The 17,637-nt window shown below is 40.1% G+C and overlaps 1 protein-coding gene across 1 annotated transcript; it reads right to left on the bottom strand.

Annotated features, from left to right (window-relative positions):
* Positions 1 to 9,617: 9,617 nt before the first annotated feature.
* On the bottom strand, positions 9,618 to 10,535 carry LOC130100490 (C-C chemokine receptor type 8-like). The gene has a single exon (XM_056265960.1). The coding sequence runs from the start codon at positions 10,483 to 10,485 to the stop codon at positions 9,658 to 9,660; it is 828 nt and encodes a 275-aa protein (XP_056121935.1). The 5' UTR covers positions 10,486 to 10,535; the 3' UTR covers positions 9,618 to 9,657.
* Between the last annotated feature and the right edge of the window lie 7,102 nt (positions 10,536 to 17,637).

Raw genomic sequence — 17,637 nt, 5'->3', positions numbered from 1 at the left:
GCCAGCATTGCAAGATGCTTCTGCTTCGCTTGCTCCGCTCCCGCCTGTCACTTTTTGAGAAAAGTGGCCAGGCTCGCGATCCTCAGGGTGCAGGACCCGCTGTTGCCGAGGCAACACGGAGAATGCATTCCTTACATCTAGTGTTTCACCTCCACCACGGGGCCTTCCCTATTTCCCCGATCTGCACAGTGAGCTGTCCGGATCGTGGAATAAGCCATATTCGTCACGTTTTATTTAGCCCCCAAGTTCATTTATATTCTGGAATAAAGGGGTTAAAGGAATATGGATATGAGTCGATGCCCCGGGCTGAACAGACGCTCGCGAGCTATCTGTCACTCGGTCCAGCCACTTAAGACAACATCTAACTTAGTGGGCAAGGCATATACGGCAGCAGGTCAAGCTGGAGCCTTGACAGATCCTTTCTCCTTGATGCTTTGATTGATCCTTCTGGTCTCTTCGGTGACGCAGTAAACGCAGTAAAGGCATTTAAGAAGTTTATCCCTTGCCGTGTCCAACCCCCTGGGGCTGCTGGGCGTGAGCAGCCCCAGCCGTCCAGCTCCTCATATCGTGCGCAGCAGAAAGAGAGTGTTGCGTCTCGTGCACCTCCACACAAACACTGGAAGCAGACGCAACACTCTCAGCCAAAGTCGAAACCAATGGCGTCAGACCTGTTAGGACAGCCTCAACCGGGGTGGAGCGGTGTACACCTCAGAATACGGTGCCCATTCCATCTCGGTGTCCTCACGGGACCGTTCTGCCAACCCCGCCACCCTTAGTGCTTCGGGGCGCAGCGGTCTCCAGCGAGCTTTTGGCGCAGTGTCAACTCGACCTTGTGTCAGACTCGCACCCTCTGAGGGGGGTTCAAAAGCAGTCAGTTCAGGTAGCTCAATGATAAGAAGAGTGTGCTTTCTCCATTACAGAGGACCACTTTCCTTGGTGTGGTCTGGGATTCAGTCACGATGCGAGCCGTTCTATCGCCCGCTCGTGTAGCTGCTATCCTCACAGCCACAAAAGAGCTAAAGCTAGGGCAGTCATGCACTTTGAAACAGTTCGAGAGACTGTTAGGCCTCATGGCAGCAGCGTCCAAAGTGATACCCTTTGGCCTGCTGTACATGAGACCTTTGCAGTGGTGGCTCAGGACCAGAGGGTTCTCCCCGAGGGGAAACCCACTCCGTATGATCAAGATCACACGGCGGTGCCTCCGCGCCTTGGTTAAATGGAGGAAACACTGGTTCTTAACCCAGGGTCCGGTGTTGGGAGCTCTTTGCCATCGAGTTGCTATCTCGACAGATGCTTCCCTCACCGGCTGGGGAGCGGTAATGGAAAGCCGCTCAGGGTCTGTGGAGGAGTCATCATCTCTCTTGGCACATAAATTGCCTGGAGACGATGGCTGTCTTCAATGCATTGAGACATTTCCTCCCAGACCTGAGGGGCCATCATGTGCTTGTCCGGATAGACAACACATCAGTGGTCTCTTATCTGAACCATCAGGGGGGTCTGCGTTCGCGTCCGCTTTGCAAACTGGCGCACCAGATCCTCCTGTGGTCCCTAGGGAAAATACTCTCTCTGAGGGCAGTGTATATTCCAGGGGGCCAGAATATAGGGGCACACACCCTGTCGAGGCAGGGGCTGAGGCCAGGGGACTGGAGACTCCACCCCAAGGCGGTGGAGCAAATATGGGACTTTTACGGCCAGGCAGAAGTGGATCTGTTTGTGTCTCAGCATACGACGCACTGTCCACTCTGGAATGCTATGGTTCAGATGTGGCCGAGGCTGAGTCTGTACGCATTTCCCCCTGTTGCTCTGCTCCCAGGAGTTCTGGAGAGAATCCCCCAGGATGGAATAAGCCTTCTGCTAGTAGCACCACCCTGGCCGAGTCGAATTCGGTTTGCGGACCTCATTCATCTCCTCGACGGCCCTCCCTTGGAGATCCCGATCAGGAGAGACCTTCTGTCACAATATTTCACCCCCGGCCAGAGATTTGGAAACTGTGGGTTTGGCCTCTGAGGGGGCCCAACTCATAGAGAGTGGTCTCTCAAACGAGGTTGTTGAGACCATTCTAAGCTCCAGAGCTCCCGCTACGAGGAAACTTTATGCACTTAAATGGAGAGTTTTTTCTTCGTGGTGTCACCAGCATCAGTGGGATCCAATTAACTGTTCAGTAAACACAGTACTCGAGTTCCTTCAAGAGCACTTTACGTCAGGTCTATGTCCTTCCATGCTCAAGGTCTACGTGGCGGCCATTGCAGCTTTCCACGCCCTAGTGGATAGTACATCGTTGTGTCGAGACCCCTGATCACACGCTTCCTTCGTGGCACATTGAGGCTGAGGCCTGCAACTCGCACTAGGGTGCCAGCTTGGGACCTTGCAATAGTCCTAGAAGCCCTTAGAGCCCTTATTAGCCATTCGAGCCCGTAGATTCGGTTTCAGAAAAATTTCTTACTCTTAAGACCATCTTTCTGCTAGCTATTTCGTCCCTCAAAAGAGTTGAAGACCTTCAGGCTCCTTCGGTTTTCCCCACTTGCCTTGAGTTTGCACCGGGGATGGTCAAGGCATTCTCCTCAAAGTGTTTTTATTGAACATCTTATCAAACATAAGATACACTTTTACAATACATTTTCTTTTTATGTTAACCCACCCACCCAAGAACAATCCCCACCTGTTGCACCAATACACATATTAATTGGAAAAGCAAAAAAATAAAAATAAAATAAAAATCATTAACATGTTTTAAAGAAGAGAGCACACGTATGTACAGTATATTACTCCTCTGAAATTGAGAGTAGAGAGGGATCCACCTTCCTAATTTGGTCCAGAACCGGTTGCCAGATATCAAAAAATTTATAGGCACAGCCTGCTGTAGTATACCTTATTTTTTCCATGGTCAGATTGTATAAGAGATCAATGAGCCACATTTTGAAAGTTGGAGGGTACTTGTCTTTCCATTTAAGCAGTATCTGCCGTCGAGCTAAAAGAGTAGTAAATGCTATGAGGCTTTTGTTGTTTTGATTTAAGTGAAAATGCTGCGGCACAATGCCGAATATAGAGATCATGGCATCAGGCTCTATGACTGTCCCCAAAGTGTCAGAAATAAATTTAAATATAGACTTCCAAAAAACTTCAAGTTTTGAACAGAGCCAAAACATGTGAGACAGAGTACCTGGTTCGGTTTCACATCTATCACAGTGAGGATCTATGTCTGATTTAAATTTTGCCAGTTTTACTTTAGACCAATGCAGTCTATGAACAACTTTAAATTGAATCACTCGATGTCTTTGACATATTGAAGATGAATGAATTTTTTTCATTATAGATTCCCATACATCCTCAGAGATTCTTATAGACAGTTCCTCTTCCCACAATCTTTTCACGTGAGCCAGAGGTCCCATATTATGAGTATTCATTACACTATATATTTTACCAATGGCCCCCTTGGAGTATGAATTCACTTTTAGAACAGTGTCAAGAAGTGACTCAGGTGGTAATGAGGGGAAGTGACTAACAGATGATGCAGCAAAACTACGAAGTTGAAGATATTTGAAAAAGTGAGTGTTGGGAATTTGGAATTTAGTTTTCATTTGCTGAAAGGTTGCAAAAGTGCCATCAATATACATATCCTTTAGTACCCTAATGCCATTTACAGACCAGTCGCCAAAAGAATCATCTATAATAGAAGGAGTAAACATGTGATTTCTTACTATGGGAGTGAAGACTGACACGTCATTAAGTGAAAAATGTCTTCTAAACTGTCCCCATATTTTGAAGGAGTGCTTAACCACTGGATTCAGAGAGTATTTATATATTGGATGAGGTGATGGCAATGTTGAGCAGAGCAATGCATGTAAAGAAGCGGGATGGCATGACAAATTCTCAAGGGACAGCCATTTAGGAACACTAGCATGCGAGTTAAACCAATATAACATAGAACGAGCATTGGCTGCCCAATAATAGTACTGAAAATTGGGTAACGATAGTCCTCCATGCTCTCGGTGTCGCTGCAGAACACTTTTACGGATGCGTGCATTTTTCCCATTCCATATAAAAGTTGATATCAGCCTGTCTATCAGTAGGAAAAACGATTTAGTTAAAAATATCGGGATACACTGGAACAGATATAGAAATCTAGGTAGGATGTTCATCTTGACGGTGTTTATTCTGCCTCCTAGTGATAGCGGTAATGTACCCCAACGCTCAAAATCTTGTTTTATAGAATCTATCAATGGAATAAAATTAGTTTTATAGAGGTTCTTGTAATTATTAGTAACCCATATACCTAGATACTTAAATTTATCTTTACTCAATTTAAACGGTAAGGAGTTAAATGTGATTAGTCTGGCTGCAGTGTTAATCGGCATAAGTTCACTTTTTTGCATGTTTATTTTATATCCTGATATTTTACCAATACTACCAAGTAATGACAATAGATGAGGCAGGGTCTTAAGCGGCTCAGACACATACAAGAGGGTATCATCCGCATAAAGGGACACTTTATGTTCGGATTCATCCCTCAGTATGCCTTTAATAGTGTTATCGGACCGTATTGCCACTGCCAGGGGCTCAATCATCAGTGCAAATAATGAGGGGGATAATGGGCAACCCTGCCTAGTCCCGCGGCCTAATTGAAAAAAGGATGAGATGTTATTGTTTGTCCGAATTGCTGCTACAGGAGAGGAATATAAAACATTAATCCATGAAATGAATTTGGCACCAAAGCCAAATTTCTTTAAGGTGTAGAAGAGGTAGTCCCACTCCACCCGATCAAATGCTTTTTCAGCATCAAGTGACAGAATCACCTCAGGTATATCGGGTGGAGTGGGATAATGAAGGATGTTCAAAAGTCTGCGTATATTGTAGAATGAATATCGATTTTTGATAAAGCCAGTCTGATCATCAGACACTATTGAAGGTATAACAATCTCTAATCGACATGCTAAAATTTTGGCAAATATTTTACTATCAACATTTAACAATGAGATAGGTCGATATGAGCTACAATCTAATTTACTTTTACCCTTTTTATGAATTAAAGAAATAACTGCTTGTCTCATGGTTTCTGGTAACGACCCTGAGATGAAGGACTCCTCATAGACAGCAAGTAAGATAGGGGAGAGTTCTGAGGAGAATTTTTTGAAGAATTCGCTCGGAAAGCCATCTGGCCCCGGCGATTTTCCACTTTGCATGGTGGTAATTGCTTTCAATATTTCGGCCTTTGAGAATGGTCTTTCCAAATCTGAGGCATATTGTTCATCAATAGAGGGCAGAGTAAATTTGCTAAAGAATGAGTCAAACAGTACTTCATTTCTACTGGATTCAGATGTATATAATTGCGAATAATACTCCATAAACCTATTATTAATCTCTAATGGATCAGTTAATTTTTTGTCGTGTTTATCAATAATTTCGAGAATTGACTGATCAACACTTTGTTGCCGTAGTTGATGAGCTAAGATTTTCCCTATTTTTTCGCCATGTTCATAAGACTTGTGTCTGGATTTATTCAAAAGGTTCTCAATAAGTTTCGTAGATAACAGATTGAATTCTGTTTTAAGAGCCAATCGTTCCTTAAATAAATCGACTGATGGCGAGTATGAGAGAACCCCATCGATTCGCAAGATATCACTTTCTATCTTTTTAAGCCTTTCCTGTTGTTTTTTTTTTACACGGGCACTATATGATATGATTTGGCCTCTGAGATAGGCTTTTAACGTTTCCCAAATTAGGCAGTGAGACACCCCTGGGGTCCGGTTATGTTCTAAAAACTCATGTATTTCCTTAGAAATAAATTTAACAAACTCAGTATCTGAGAGAAGTAATGTATTAAATCGCCACGGCCGATACCCACTGCTTGTGGTAGGCAGGTTTAAAGTAATTAACAGTGGTGCGTGGTCTGATATCACTATTGCTTGGTATTCACATTTACTGACTCTAGAAAGTAAACTATTATCGACAAAAAAATAATCGATTCGAGAATATGTTTTGTGAACCGGTGAATAGAAGGAGTAGCCTCTGCGCCCAGGATTCTGAAAGCGCCAAACATCAGTCATTCCGTAAGTTTTAAGAAGCTGATTAAGTACTACTGTTGAACGAGTTGGTTGCATGGTCTTGGGTGAACTACGATCCAGTGAGGGCGACAGTACACAATTAATATCTCCTCCTAATATGACATGATGTGTATCTATATCAGGTATTCGAGAGAAGAGGCTGGTAAAAAATGCACTGTCATCCCAGTTAGGTGCGTACACATTTGCCAGAACTACTGGGGTATTGTTCAGTCTGCCCACTACTATTATATAACGGCCAGCAGAGTCAGCATCAACTTTTGACATTACGAATGGGATAGTCTTTTTGATTAAAATAGCTGTTCCCCTAGATTTAGATTGAAAAATAGAGTGGAAAATCTGTCCCACCCATCCTCCTCTAAGTCTAAAATGGTCAGATGTGTTCAAATGGGTTTCTTGCAGGAAGGCAATATCTGCATTCAGCTCCTTAAGGTGTGAGAGTACTTTACGGCGTTTTACAGGGTGATTTAGAGATTTAACATTCCAACTAACAAGGTTTATCTGGCAAGTACCTGATACATCAGTGTGAGCGTTCATTTTGTGCAATGTAAACAGAAAAGAGTTCCTTCCCTAACCCGGAGTTAGCAAAACAAAAAATCAATTTAGTGCAACAGTAATTTCCCCAGTCACCAACTAGAACATGGTGAAAAAATAACCCCTCGCAAATAACAAATCCACACATAAAGTGCTTTTTTAGAGAACTCTAGCTCTGCAGCTTGCTCTGCACAGACATGTTAATAACATTTTGGGATATAACCCCAATATTTCAAATTAAAATAGAAAAACAAAGAAAGAGTGGTGCTTATTATCTCCTAACATACCTTAAGACTGGTAAAATTATAATAATAAAAGAAGCATAAAAGAAATTAACTTAACTGTAGTCTCATGTCAACAAGCCTGTTATATTTTGCACTGTTGTTTATCAAACTTAAGTTCGTGCACTCATCAAAAAGACAGTCTGCTGACAATTAGAGACAGGAAAGAAAAAGAAAAAAGCGAAGCTAAGCCACCTCACGCAGAATGTTCTTCTTAACATATGTCATGGCCTCCGTTGCGTCTTGAAACTGCTTATCCGTCCCATTATACGTGATCCGAAATCGGGCTGGATGTAGGAGACCATAGCGGACTCCCTCTCGTCCTCGAAGAAGTTTACGGACCTCGTTAAACGCCGACCTGGCGCGGGCTACACTCGGTGGATAATCAGGAAAGATGAGTATGGTTGGACCGTTATGTTGTAGCGGGCCAGATTCCCGTGCGAGGCGGAGGATTTCGACACAATCTTGATAATAATGTAATTTTGCTATAATCGCTCTTAGTTTGCCATCCATCCGTTTCGCCTGTAAAGTGCGGTGGGATCTGTCAATCAGCACGTCTTTATCCATTTTAAGAACTTTTTTAATCAGCCTTGAAACAGAAGCAGGGGTGCTGGAGCCATCTTCCTCAGCTACATTCATAATGCGGATGTTTGACCTCCGCATTCGGCCTTCCATGTCCAAACATTTCTCCTGTAGATTTTGAACATTTCCCTCCAGCTTGCGCACAGAGTTTTGTAGCTCCGTGACATCATCCGAGCATCCTGAGAGTCCTCTTTCCATGTCCGACACAGTTGTTCTGATCACTTCCAGTTCTGACCGAAAAGCTGATGTGTTGTTGGCTATCTCCTGCCTAACTGCTTGTAGTTCTGATCTGACTCCATCAAACTCTTTAGCCATGATTGATCTTAACTCGGTTTGGAAAAGTGTGGTCATCTCCGATTTTATAGAGGACAAAAACTCTTCCTTCATCTCCGTCGCCATATCAATTTGTTCTCGAGTTTGCTGAGCTTGTTCAGCCATCTCGGGTGTCGTGTTAGTTACGTTGCTAACACTCGGTGTGTCGGCGCTCGTCTTGTTAGCAGAGGCCTTGCCCGTATATTTGTATTTGGGCAGGTTGCTCGCCATTTACATTCATCAGGGAGTAAATCGTCTTTGAAGATGCAGAACAGTCTTGGGTAGTCTTTTTGTATCACACAATTTACCAAAGCACCATTTAAAAGGGTAAAAAATAAAATTTTGTGCAGAGCTCTCTAAACTTGCAACCTACTCCATTGCCTGCTCGCTAGCGCCCCCCGTCAAGGCATTCTTATATCCAAAACAGGGATACGTCCCTAAGGTGCCGACCATCATTCCGAGGCCTATTGTGCTGCAGGCTTTCTGTCCTCCTCCTTTTACCTCTTCGGACCAGCAAAGGCTGAACCTCTTATGTCCAGTGCGAGCACTGGACACTTATGTTCATCGGACTTCTCCGTGGAGAAGTTCCGTCCAGCTATTTGTTTGTTTTGGATAACCCAAGAAAGGTCTTCCTGCTTCTAAACAGACGGTTAGCAAGTGGATAGTCGAGGCTATTTCACTTGCTTACGAGTCCTCTGACCAGCCATGCCCTTTGGCGGTCAGAGCTCACTCTACGAGGAGTATGGCGGCTTCTAAAGCCTTATTATTTGGGGTTTCTCTCCAAGACATTTGTGATGCGGCGGGCTGGTCCTCACCGCTCACATTCGTGAGGTTTTACAGCTTGGACCTGGATGCTGCCCCAGGGTCAAAGGTGCTTAGTGCTTAGTTGACAACAGGCTGACACTCAGGTACTTGAAAGTTTGGCGATTTGGGTATTTTTGCCATTGCCAAAGCGTCATCGACGCATCGCGAGTTCCCTCGAAAGGAAACGTCTCAGGTTACGACTGTAACCATAGTTCCCTGAGATAGGGAACGAGACGATGTGTCTCCCTGCCATACTTCCTGCATCCCTGCGATCGACTTGCTTCGGCAATTTTCTAAACTAATGCCGGTTTGCACCGGATGCGCTTTTATCTCTTCCTGGCCATGACGTCACCTGCCCATGATGCTCATTCTTTCCATTGGACTAGTGGACATAGATGCTTCAGACGCATTCACGCTGGAGGCGTTCCCAAAGCGTCATCGACGCATCGTCTCGTTCCCTATCTCAGGGAACTATGATTACAGTCGTAACTAGAGAAGATTTCCATCTACTGATTTTAATGTTCTTTGGCTGACTTAAAAGTTCTATACACGCTATTAGAATTGTTTCCTTTAATGTCTGCAACTTCGTCTCTCTAACTTTCGTTTAACGGAATTTGAAGATGTTCTGAATTTGTTTTTATTTGAGTTAAACAATTTGAGTTCATTCTAGTTTGTAACACTAAAACATGGACATCAGTTAAAAATTTTTTTTTACAATAGCCTAAATGCTTTTATTTTAACTAAACATACTTCAAAATCTTTTTATACTATGGCCAATCAATCCCTGCCTACTCAAACACCACTGCTGTTTAAAATAATAATAATAATTAAAAAAATAATAATTAATACAAATAAAAAAGCAAACTTTAAGAATCAGCATTTGAAAATTTTGGATACAAAACCCAATGAATATGTTCCACAAAAATGTACTGTATATTGAAAAACAACTCAATGTGAGACTAAAGTTTAGCATGTTACATTTAAAACACAAAAATCTGTGTTAATTCTTGGACACAGTAAATAAATATTTGGAGGCATCATTCAGCTGCTTTAACTTGGCCATTCTGGTAGAATCAAACACTCTATCATTTTGAAGAAAGAGGGAGTTTTACAGCCCGGTGCAGATAAAGAACAGGCTGAACAAAACCAGCCAGAACATAACAAATCAAACCAATGGACCAAAGTGCCCTAATAATCTGTTTTTTCAGAATGGTAACAACTCCGATGACTATATATGGGACATGCATAATAGCCATGCTCACAGTAGTTATTAGAATGAGACAAAATGCTCTTCTCTTCATGCAGTTTTCCTTCTCTCTCCCTCTCTCTCCTGGTCCTGACTGCTTCAGAGCTCTGAGAACAGCCACAACACAAAACAACTGGATAGAGAGGAAGATGAGGAACTGCACCGACAACAACAATGTAAGTTCTAAGTCGTCAGAAAATAACAGGCACAGAAAACAGGAGCCAAGAATAGTTATCCAGGCTGCAGTGCAGCAGATCACTCTATATCTGAGAGGTTTGTACTTCAGAAAGGTTACAGGATGAACGACTGCCAGGTAACGCTCAACACACATCAGACACTGAGACAGAGGACGGCCAGTGATGACAAATCCTAGTGAAAAGGATTGTAATGTTGAGAGACTAAAAAAACTAAATGACAGTGCATTGATCAAACCAGTCAGACAGATACCAAGCTCACAAACAGAGAGATTGAGGTTGAAGAACTCTGATGCGACTCCACTTCCTGTTCCTGTGATGATGAGCCATATAACATAGGAGTGAGTAGGAAGACCAAACAACAAACAAATGGTGTATCCACAGATGTCCAGACTGTCCATTAACTCAAAAGACTGAGTTGTGGAGTTTGTAGATGTTTCAGTTGTGGTGAAGTTCACTGTAAAGTTATTCATCTCTTCTGTGTTTGTCTTCCTCAGTTCAGCAGCGGACAAAACATAATAATGTAACTATGATTTATGGGAAGAGAGAAGTGTAAATTAAGTTCACATCCAATCTGTAAGTCTACAAATTTTCCAATTTAAACTCAAAGAACCAGAGCACATCTTTGTTAAATCTGCAAAAAAAATGGTTATACAAATGGAGTAGCTATTTATAGCCTACAAAAACAACCTCTTTCTATTCTTACCACTTTTGTTATTTCACTTGAATGAATTTTAAATAAATTGTTATTTCTTTGCAGTGGAAAGAAATTCCGCTCATTAAACTTGCCCTACAACAAATCAGCAAAGTGGTAATGTGTCAGCTTATTAATCGTAAAAACATGTAATTGACTCATAAATTTGAGTTTATTACCTTAAGAGTGAATGTCCGGTCTCTCTGGATGGGCACAAATCTCTCTGCTGTGTTTTGTACACTGACTTCACATGCCACAGATGTATGACTTCATCTGCTGCACGTCACATAAAACACCAGGTATGCAAAAGATAACATTTATAATCAAAAAGACAGATCGACATTTGACATTTGACACAACATTTTTCAACTGCTCCTTAATGTCCAACAGCAACTGGATTATTGTTTTACATTGCATTTTATTTTCAAGCTTTTGGCAGACCTTTTTTAAGCACACTGTAAAAAAGAAAAAAAATTCACAGAAATATACTGTATTATTTTACAGATATTTTCTGTTTTTTTAACATTACGTGTAAATGTCATTAAAAACAGAAAAAAACTTTTATTAAAAACATTAACCATAAAATAAAAGTAATAATCTGTAAATTCATATAAGGAGAAATTATAGTTTTTTTTTACAGGATTATTCTTTTGTTTAATTGGCTTGAATGTTAAATTACATTAAATTATATGTAAAAAGACAAAAATAAAATTGCTTATTTAAAATTAAGACAACTATGTGTTTTTTTACTGTGAAACCTTAAATTTAAGGTAAATACATGTAAAAAAAACAATCGTAAAAAAACGGTAAAAAGTCTGGCAGCAAAGTTGCCAAACACTTACCGTCAAATTACAGTAAAAAACCTTAAAGGGCATATTGCAGGTTAGAGGACCCAACGAGTCAATGTATAGAAAAATAATGTAGGAACTAGATTTTCTTTAAAATATACTTATAAATACGCTACAGAAGCTTCTGGAGTCGTTTTTGTGAGAAAATTTTACTTCCACGTCTGAAAATGGGCGTGGCGGGCGTGACGTAACGGGCGGGAGAGCGGTTGATTCAAACAACAGGAAAACAATGGATCGCAATGACATTTCGGACGCTGGGGAAGTACTTACTCGTATGACGGACCACAGCCATACAGTTATGAGCCTGCTATGCTGCCAAGAGAGCAGGGACAGGCCAGGACTAATGTCAGACAGAACGGTCAGAGACACCATGAGTTGTGGTGTGAGAACCAGTGGAGAACAGCCCAGGTGTCTTGGTGAGAGACGTGCTTATAGATGTACACGTTCGCTAACGATATACACTGTGCTCACAATATTGTACAGATTATTACCATCGTATATCAGGCCAGCAGACATTCGTATTTTTAGGGTAGATTTATACTATTAAATGTATAAAAACTATACTTGAGTATATTTCTATTGTACTAAAAACATACCCAAGTACATTTTTAATACATATTTTTCACCTGGGTTATAACATAAATAGAAAATTAAAGATTTGAATATTTAAACAACCTGAGTAATTTTGTTTTTCAATTACAAGTTGCCTCTATTTAGGGCATGACTACCTATATCACACTATTTCATGCCATTGGTACAGTATTAGACGATCAATATTTTTGCTTCGGAATCCCATTTTGAACTCATATCGCCGGGATGATAATCCTCCGATCTGAAGTGAACGCTACACACGACGCGTTTCTCGAAGCCGATGCGGAAGAGAAATCCCGTCTCTTCACCTGCACAAACCGCACCAGGCACGAAAGATATACAACAACACCGTCCCTTTTCTTGTTATGGAAACCTGTGGACTCGATGTCCTGACAGGCCGGAGTTTTTGCAACCTCCACAAACAATAATTTACCATGACGATGATAAATTAAAATACAAAAACTACCGAAAACACACTGACTCACGGCCGCTCTCACTGAATGCCAGCCTACTCTGCACTGAGCCGAGGCTGAGGCTCCCTAGCGTGACGTAAAATGACGCGATGTTGAAAAAAAAAGCCGTTTTTACGAGCAGTCCAAGAAACGCTCACTTTATCTACTAAATTAGTGCCCTTATGTTGTTTTAAAACATTTTAAATCCTGCATTAACTTTTCATATGGTATTTTCATACAAGGTTATATATTAATTTAGATTTTTTTTTATACCTGCAATATGCTCTTTAAGTTAATTCTACGGAATAATTCTGTTTTTTAAAATACAGATATTTACTGTAAACATTTTCTGTATTTTTACAGTTCCACTGCTGTAGAATGAAAAGAAAATCTCATTAAAAAAATGTCTGTAGAACATTAAACAAATGAATAAATCTGCATATAAACTGGAAATTATTGCAGGAATACCTTACAATTATACAATTAAAGAAGTCTTCTGTTTTTACACAGTATTCTTTGGTAAATTCATAACATTATCAATTACATCCACAAGAACTCCCCGTCAAAGTACAGATTTTTAGATGTAAAACACGTACTTTTCACATTAATGTATAGGTTTACTTTGAATAAACTTACTTTTATAGTAATTAAACGCAACTATCCAATATATCTACATACTTTTAATTCAAGGAGTTCACTTTATATAAACATTGTTTTATAGTAAATAAAAGCAACTATCCAATATATCTACATTACTTTACCATTAATGTATAGGGTTAGGGTTAGGTTAGCACTTCACACCTATCAAATACAGGGTAAATGTAAAACTTCCAAGTCCCCTGCCACCAATGCAGATATTTTTCAGAAGCAAAGATAAACTTTGCTGGCCACATCAGCTTAAGATTCAACAAGTGCAGATACAAGAGTGATAGATAAAAAATACATACATAAAATAAAAATAAAAAAACAGCTATATAGGCTATACCTTTCATGCAGATATGCTGTAAATAAAAATTGAACATAATAATTACTGTGTGTTATACTACAGAAACAGATCTAAAAATATTGCCTTGAAAGATGGATGAATACAGTAGGAGATATTGTTGCACAGTGTAACTAAATATACAGTTATTGTACATGAAATAATTGCACAGCTTAAGTTTAATATAAAATTAAATCAAGAATAGTCAGTGATTGTTTATGCATCCTATATCCAGTGTTTCTACTGTCAGGTACCACTGACTCAGTGTTTACAATTCTGAAGTGTTCTGTAACAATTTCATAAGTGGCAGAGAAAAAATTGAGTGGCAACATCAGACCCCACCCCGTGCACTGTAGCTGCTGCTGTCTGGTGCTGCAGCCTCAAGTCTCGGATCATCATGCTTTGGGACAGTTTTTCCGCAAGACAACCAGGCTAAAAAATGCTGGACACTAACCGCCTGTCTGCCTGTTGGTGTGAAAGGACTCTTGAATCTTGTGTGCTGATATGTCCTCTTTTGGCTTGGCTTTTAAGGGTGACATTGTCCTTTTTGTCTGTTTGAAATGCTGCCCTGACAGTGATTTTCTGACCATACTATATTGACACGTATCTCATATGCTTATTTGAGAAGAAAATATGTGATTAAATTTAAAAGTAAAGGCTGTAAATCCACTTTAAAAACGTTGAAGCATTAAGACACAAAGTCAATCTATATTCAACAAAATTCAAGGCCCTCGCTGCAGTGAAATCATTAGGCCACTCCACAATTTTCTCGGTTGATGGGAACAAACCGCCACACTATGAATAAAGCTTTACAATGGGGTGCTATATATTTTTAATTTACAATAGGTGAGCAATGTGTGAAAGACAAGGAATTTATTCTGGGGCTCGAGTTCAACCAAGGCTCTTGTAGCATAAACTTGAGCTTTGGTAAACTGGGGGTGAAGGAATTGAAGACATTAAAATGGTTGAAACATTACACAACGTGTAAACAAACATCCTAATTGTTTTTCTAGTCTCTGTGCTTTAGATATCAAGAAAGTGCGCGCAGATTCAAATAATTGAATGTTGTACAATCATTGGACGAATCATACGCCAGAGGCAATCTCGACCAATGATATTGTTTGACTTTGGGAGGGGGATACGTCATAACTTCGCGCGAAGCAGTAGAGAGCCTGGATAAAGTATGGAACATTTCCACGATATCGGCATTCAGCTTTCACTAAAGGTAGATTAATATACCCAGCCGGCACATGACCGACCTTCAACGTTGATTGATTGAATGATTGAATGATTGAAATAATGCCAGTCGTTGAAACAACGTTTAATGCTAAATGGTTGAAAAAGGTTAACAAAAACACTTTCTAAATCAACGTTTAATTTTTTACAAGATCTGTACGTTGAAACAATGTAATGTTTTCAACAACATACATAAATATCTGCCTTTAAGCATATTATTATGATAATTCATTAGCATTTAATGATTTTTCTGATTTTCATAACAGTTCTTCAATGTATATGTTAAAATATAAGTATTATCATTAACAATAATAGTTTCACCCTCAACAGAGCAGTGCAGCAGAAACCTTTTGCTTTATGTGATTTTGTGTGAATTTACAATTTTGTATGCTTGCCAATTTTGTCTGCTTGCCTAACAGTTTACATTGCATTATTACACTGTACATGCACTGTCATGTCATTTGACCAATTAATTAAATAATAATACGGGCTTTGATAATACAGACTGCAACTCGCGCAAACTATTGCTATTGTTATTGGTTGTTTCTCCGTTTTACTTTGAGCATGATTGGTTAATCTGTCTGTCTTCCAGGAAACTGTCCAATGAGAATGTGCGCGGCTCTGCGCGGTGCGCGCCTATTTTAATTTTGAAAATACGTCCGTTACTGTCGGTTGGTGTGAGCAGCTGCTGTTTGCGTTGTTGATTACTCGGTCAGACCTGGATTATTTTATATCTGCCTGTTGAATTCTTAAATTCTGAGCGAATTTTAGTTGCTATGTCAATGAAGAACAAAAGCTGGAATATGAACAGAGGAAGGGGTCGTACGTGGTCTGTTGGCGATATCAGGTAAGAAAACATTTTTCAGTCCTTAACAGTCTAACGTTTAGGGACACGGGTAATTTAACTGTCAGGCTTATTGCAACCTCATAAGATGAATAAGTTATCTCTGTGTGTGTTTTTGTACTGCTTCACTATTTACGTAGCGATATTAGCACGTATTTCAATGTGTTAGTACCATCTAACATTGCTGTGTTTTGTTGTTGGTAAGTTAACATGAGAGGTAAAAAAGCGTGGGAATGAGTAAAGTGATAAAACGTCATTTATTCGTTAGAAGTATGTTTACATAACCTCTTCAAACACTGATAACATATTGAAAAGATATTTGTTTACTTTATTTTTTAGATCAAGCATTGGAATAAGATGTTTATCGGGGGAGAACACCCAACAGAAAGACCCATTCACCAACTAACGTTACAGTAAGTCAATTTTACCCACGTACTGTTCGAAAACCTACACTGGGATAGTATTAAGTGTGATTTTCATACTGTTACTGATGGAAAGTCTGAGTAACTTTCTGTCCTTTTGTCTTTCTCCTGCTGAAGTGGCGCACTGAAAGGGGAGATTCGTGTCACCTTCATCAGTCCTTTCTTTAATCACTGGAAACATTAAGGGAAAGACCCTCAGATGCAGGTAAAATTATTTGATGGGGTTAGGGTTATTTGATTTTGGTGTACCATTTGATGTTGGCATTTTTTGTGTGTGTGCTTCCCTTTCTATAGCCCCTTTCACACAGAGATTCCGGAAAATACACGGTTAAAGCGACCCGGGATTTGACCCGGGTTCGTTTGATTTTGCTTCATTCACACTGCCAGTGATTTGCCGGAATCAGAGAGCGCATTCACACACAACCCGTGTATGTTCCGGAAAGACACGTGACATCGATGTTACATGTAATGTCTCAGCAACATGTATAGTTTGCTTATGAGCTGCGATTTCTCTCTGGAGAAACCACGCTTGTGCATTTTTTTTTCTCTGATTCGATCATAAACTAGCGGATTACGTACCGTTTCACTAGCCTGCTTTCACTTCACTTCAGCGTCATCATTACGACACGGCATTGGTTACGGCTTTTGTTCACACAGCGCGCGTTCCGGGTCAGAACACGGCAATGTTACTAGGTCCCCAACCCGGCATCGATCCCGGCATCAGTCCCGGGTCGTGTTTGCGTTCACACAGAAGGCACTCTGGCAATTTGCCGGCAATTTGCCGGGTTCAAAGCGCTGTGTGAAAGGGGCTTATGATACACATTTCTGACGGGATTGCCATGCTTTATGTGTATGTTTACATTTTTAATCATGTAACAACTAACAGTCTCAAAGATGACATTACTCAAAGATAACATTTTTACAAATGAAATAAATGTCATATACATAATATATATATATATATATATATATATATATATATATATTTATATATATATATATATTTATGTTTCCTCACAATGTCAAATGTGCTTGTTAAGTGCGGCAGCTTTTATACATTTTACAATTTTAATATGCAAGTTAACATTGTCGAGTCAGCAGGGCTAACGTTAAAACTCGCCGTTTGTTACATTATGTATTAACCTTATAAAAGTCTGTCTAGCTTTAGCAAATGTAACATTATGCTGGTCCTAATAAAGTTAAACCGTTATTAACGTTAGCCCTGAATGTGAAACATGCATCAGCCATCATAACATTAACGTTAAATACCTTTGGTTGACTAACATTAATTTAATAACGTTAGCTGTTAACTTAACGTTACATCTTACAAGTTACTGTTGCCTCTTGCAAACACGTAACAGTAGGGGTGTGAAGGTTATTATATAACCGTGAGACCGACGGTTATAGTTGAACACCGTCATTAGAACTCTATAACCGCCAAAACCGTTATTCAAATATTTTTTACAAACATTTTTTATCATAGAGAATGTTTAAATACTATTATCAGCTTACGAGGGAAACAGAGGTGGAGAGTTAGTGGTGCTTCGGAGGCTGAG

Source organism: Rhinichthys klamathensis, unplaced genomic scaffold (assembly GCF_029890125.1).
Source record: "Rhinichthys klamathensis goyatoka isolate OS25496 unplaced genomic scaffold, OSU_Roscu_1.1 h1tg000243l_1, whole genome shotgun sequence".
NCBI classification, from domain to species: domain Eukaryota; kingdom Metazoa; phylum Chordata; class Actinopteri; order Cypriniformes; family Leuciscidae; genus Rhinichthys; species Rhinichthys klamathensis.
Note: the sequence above shows the minus strand (reverse complement) of the source record. Positions and strands in the feature narration are given on the sequence as shown.

Coding starts and splice junctions, on each gene's coding strand:
- LOC130100490 (XM_056265960.1), bottom strand. CDS start 10,485: ATGAATAACTTTACAGTGAACTTCACCACAACTGAAACATCTACAAAC.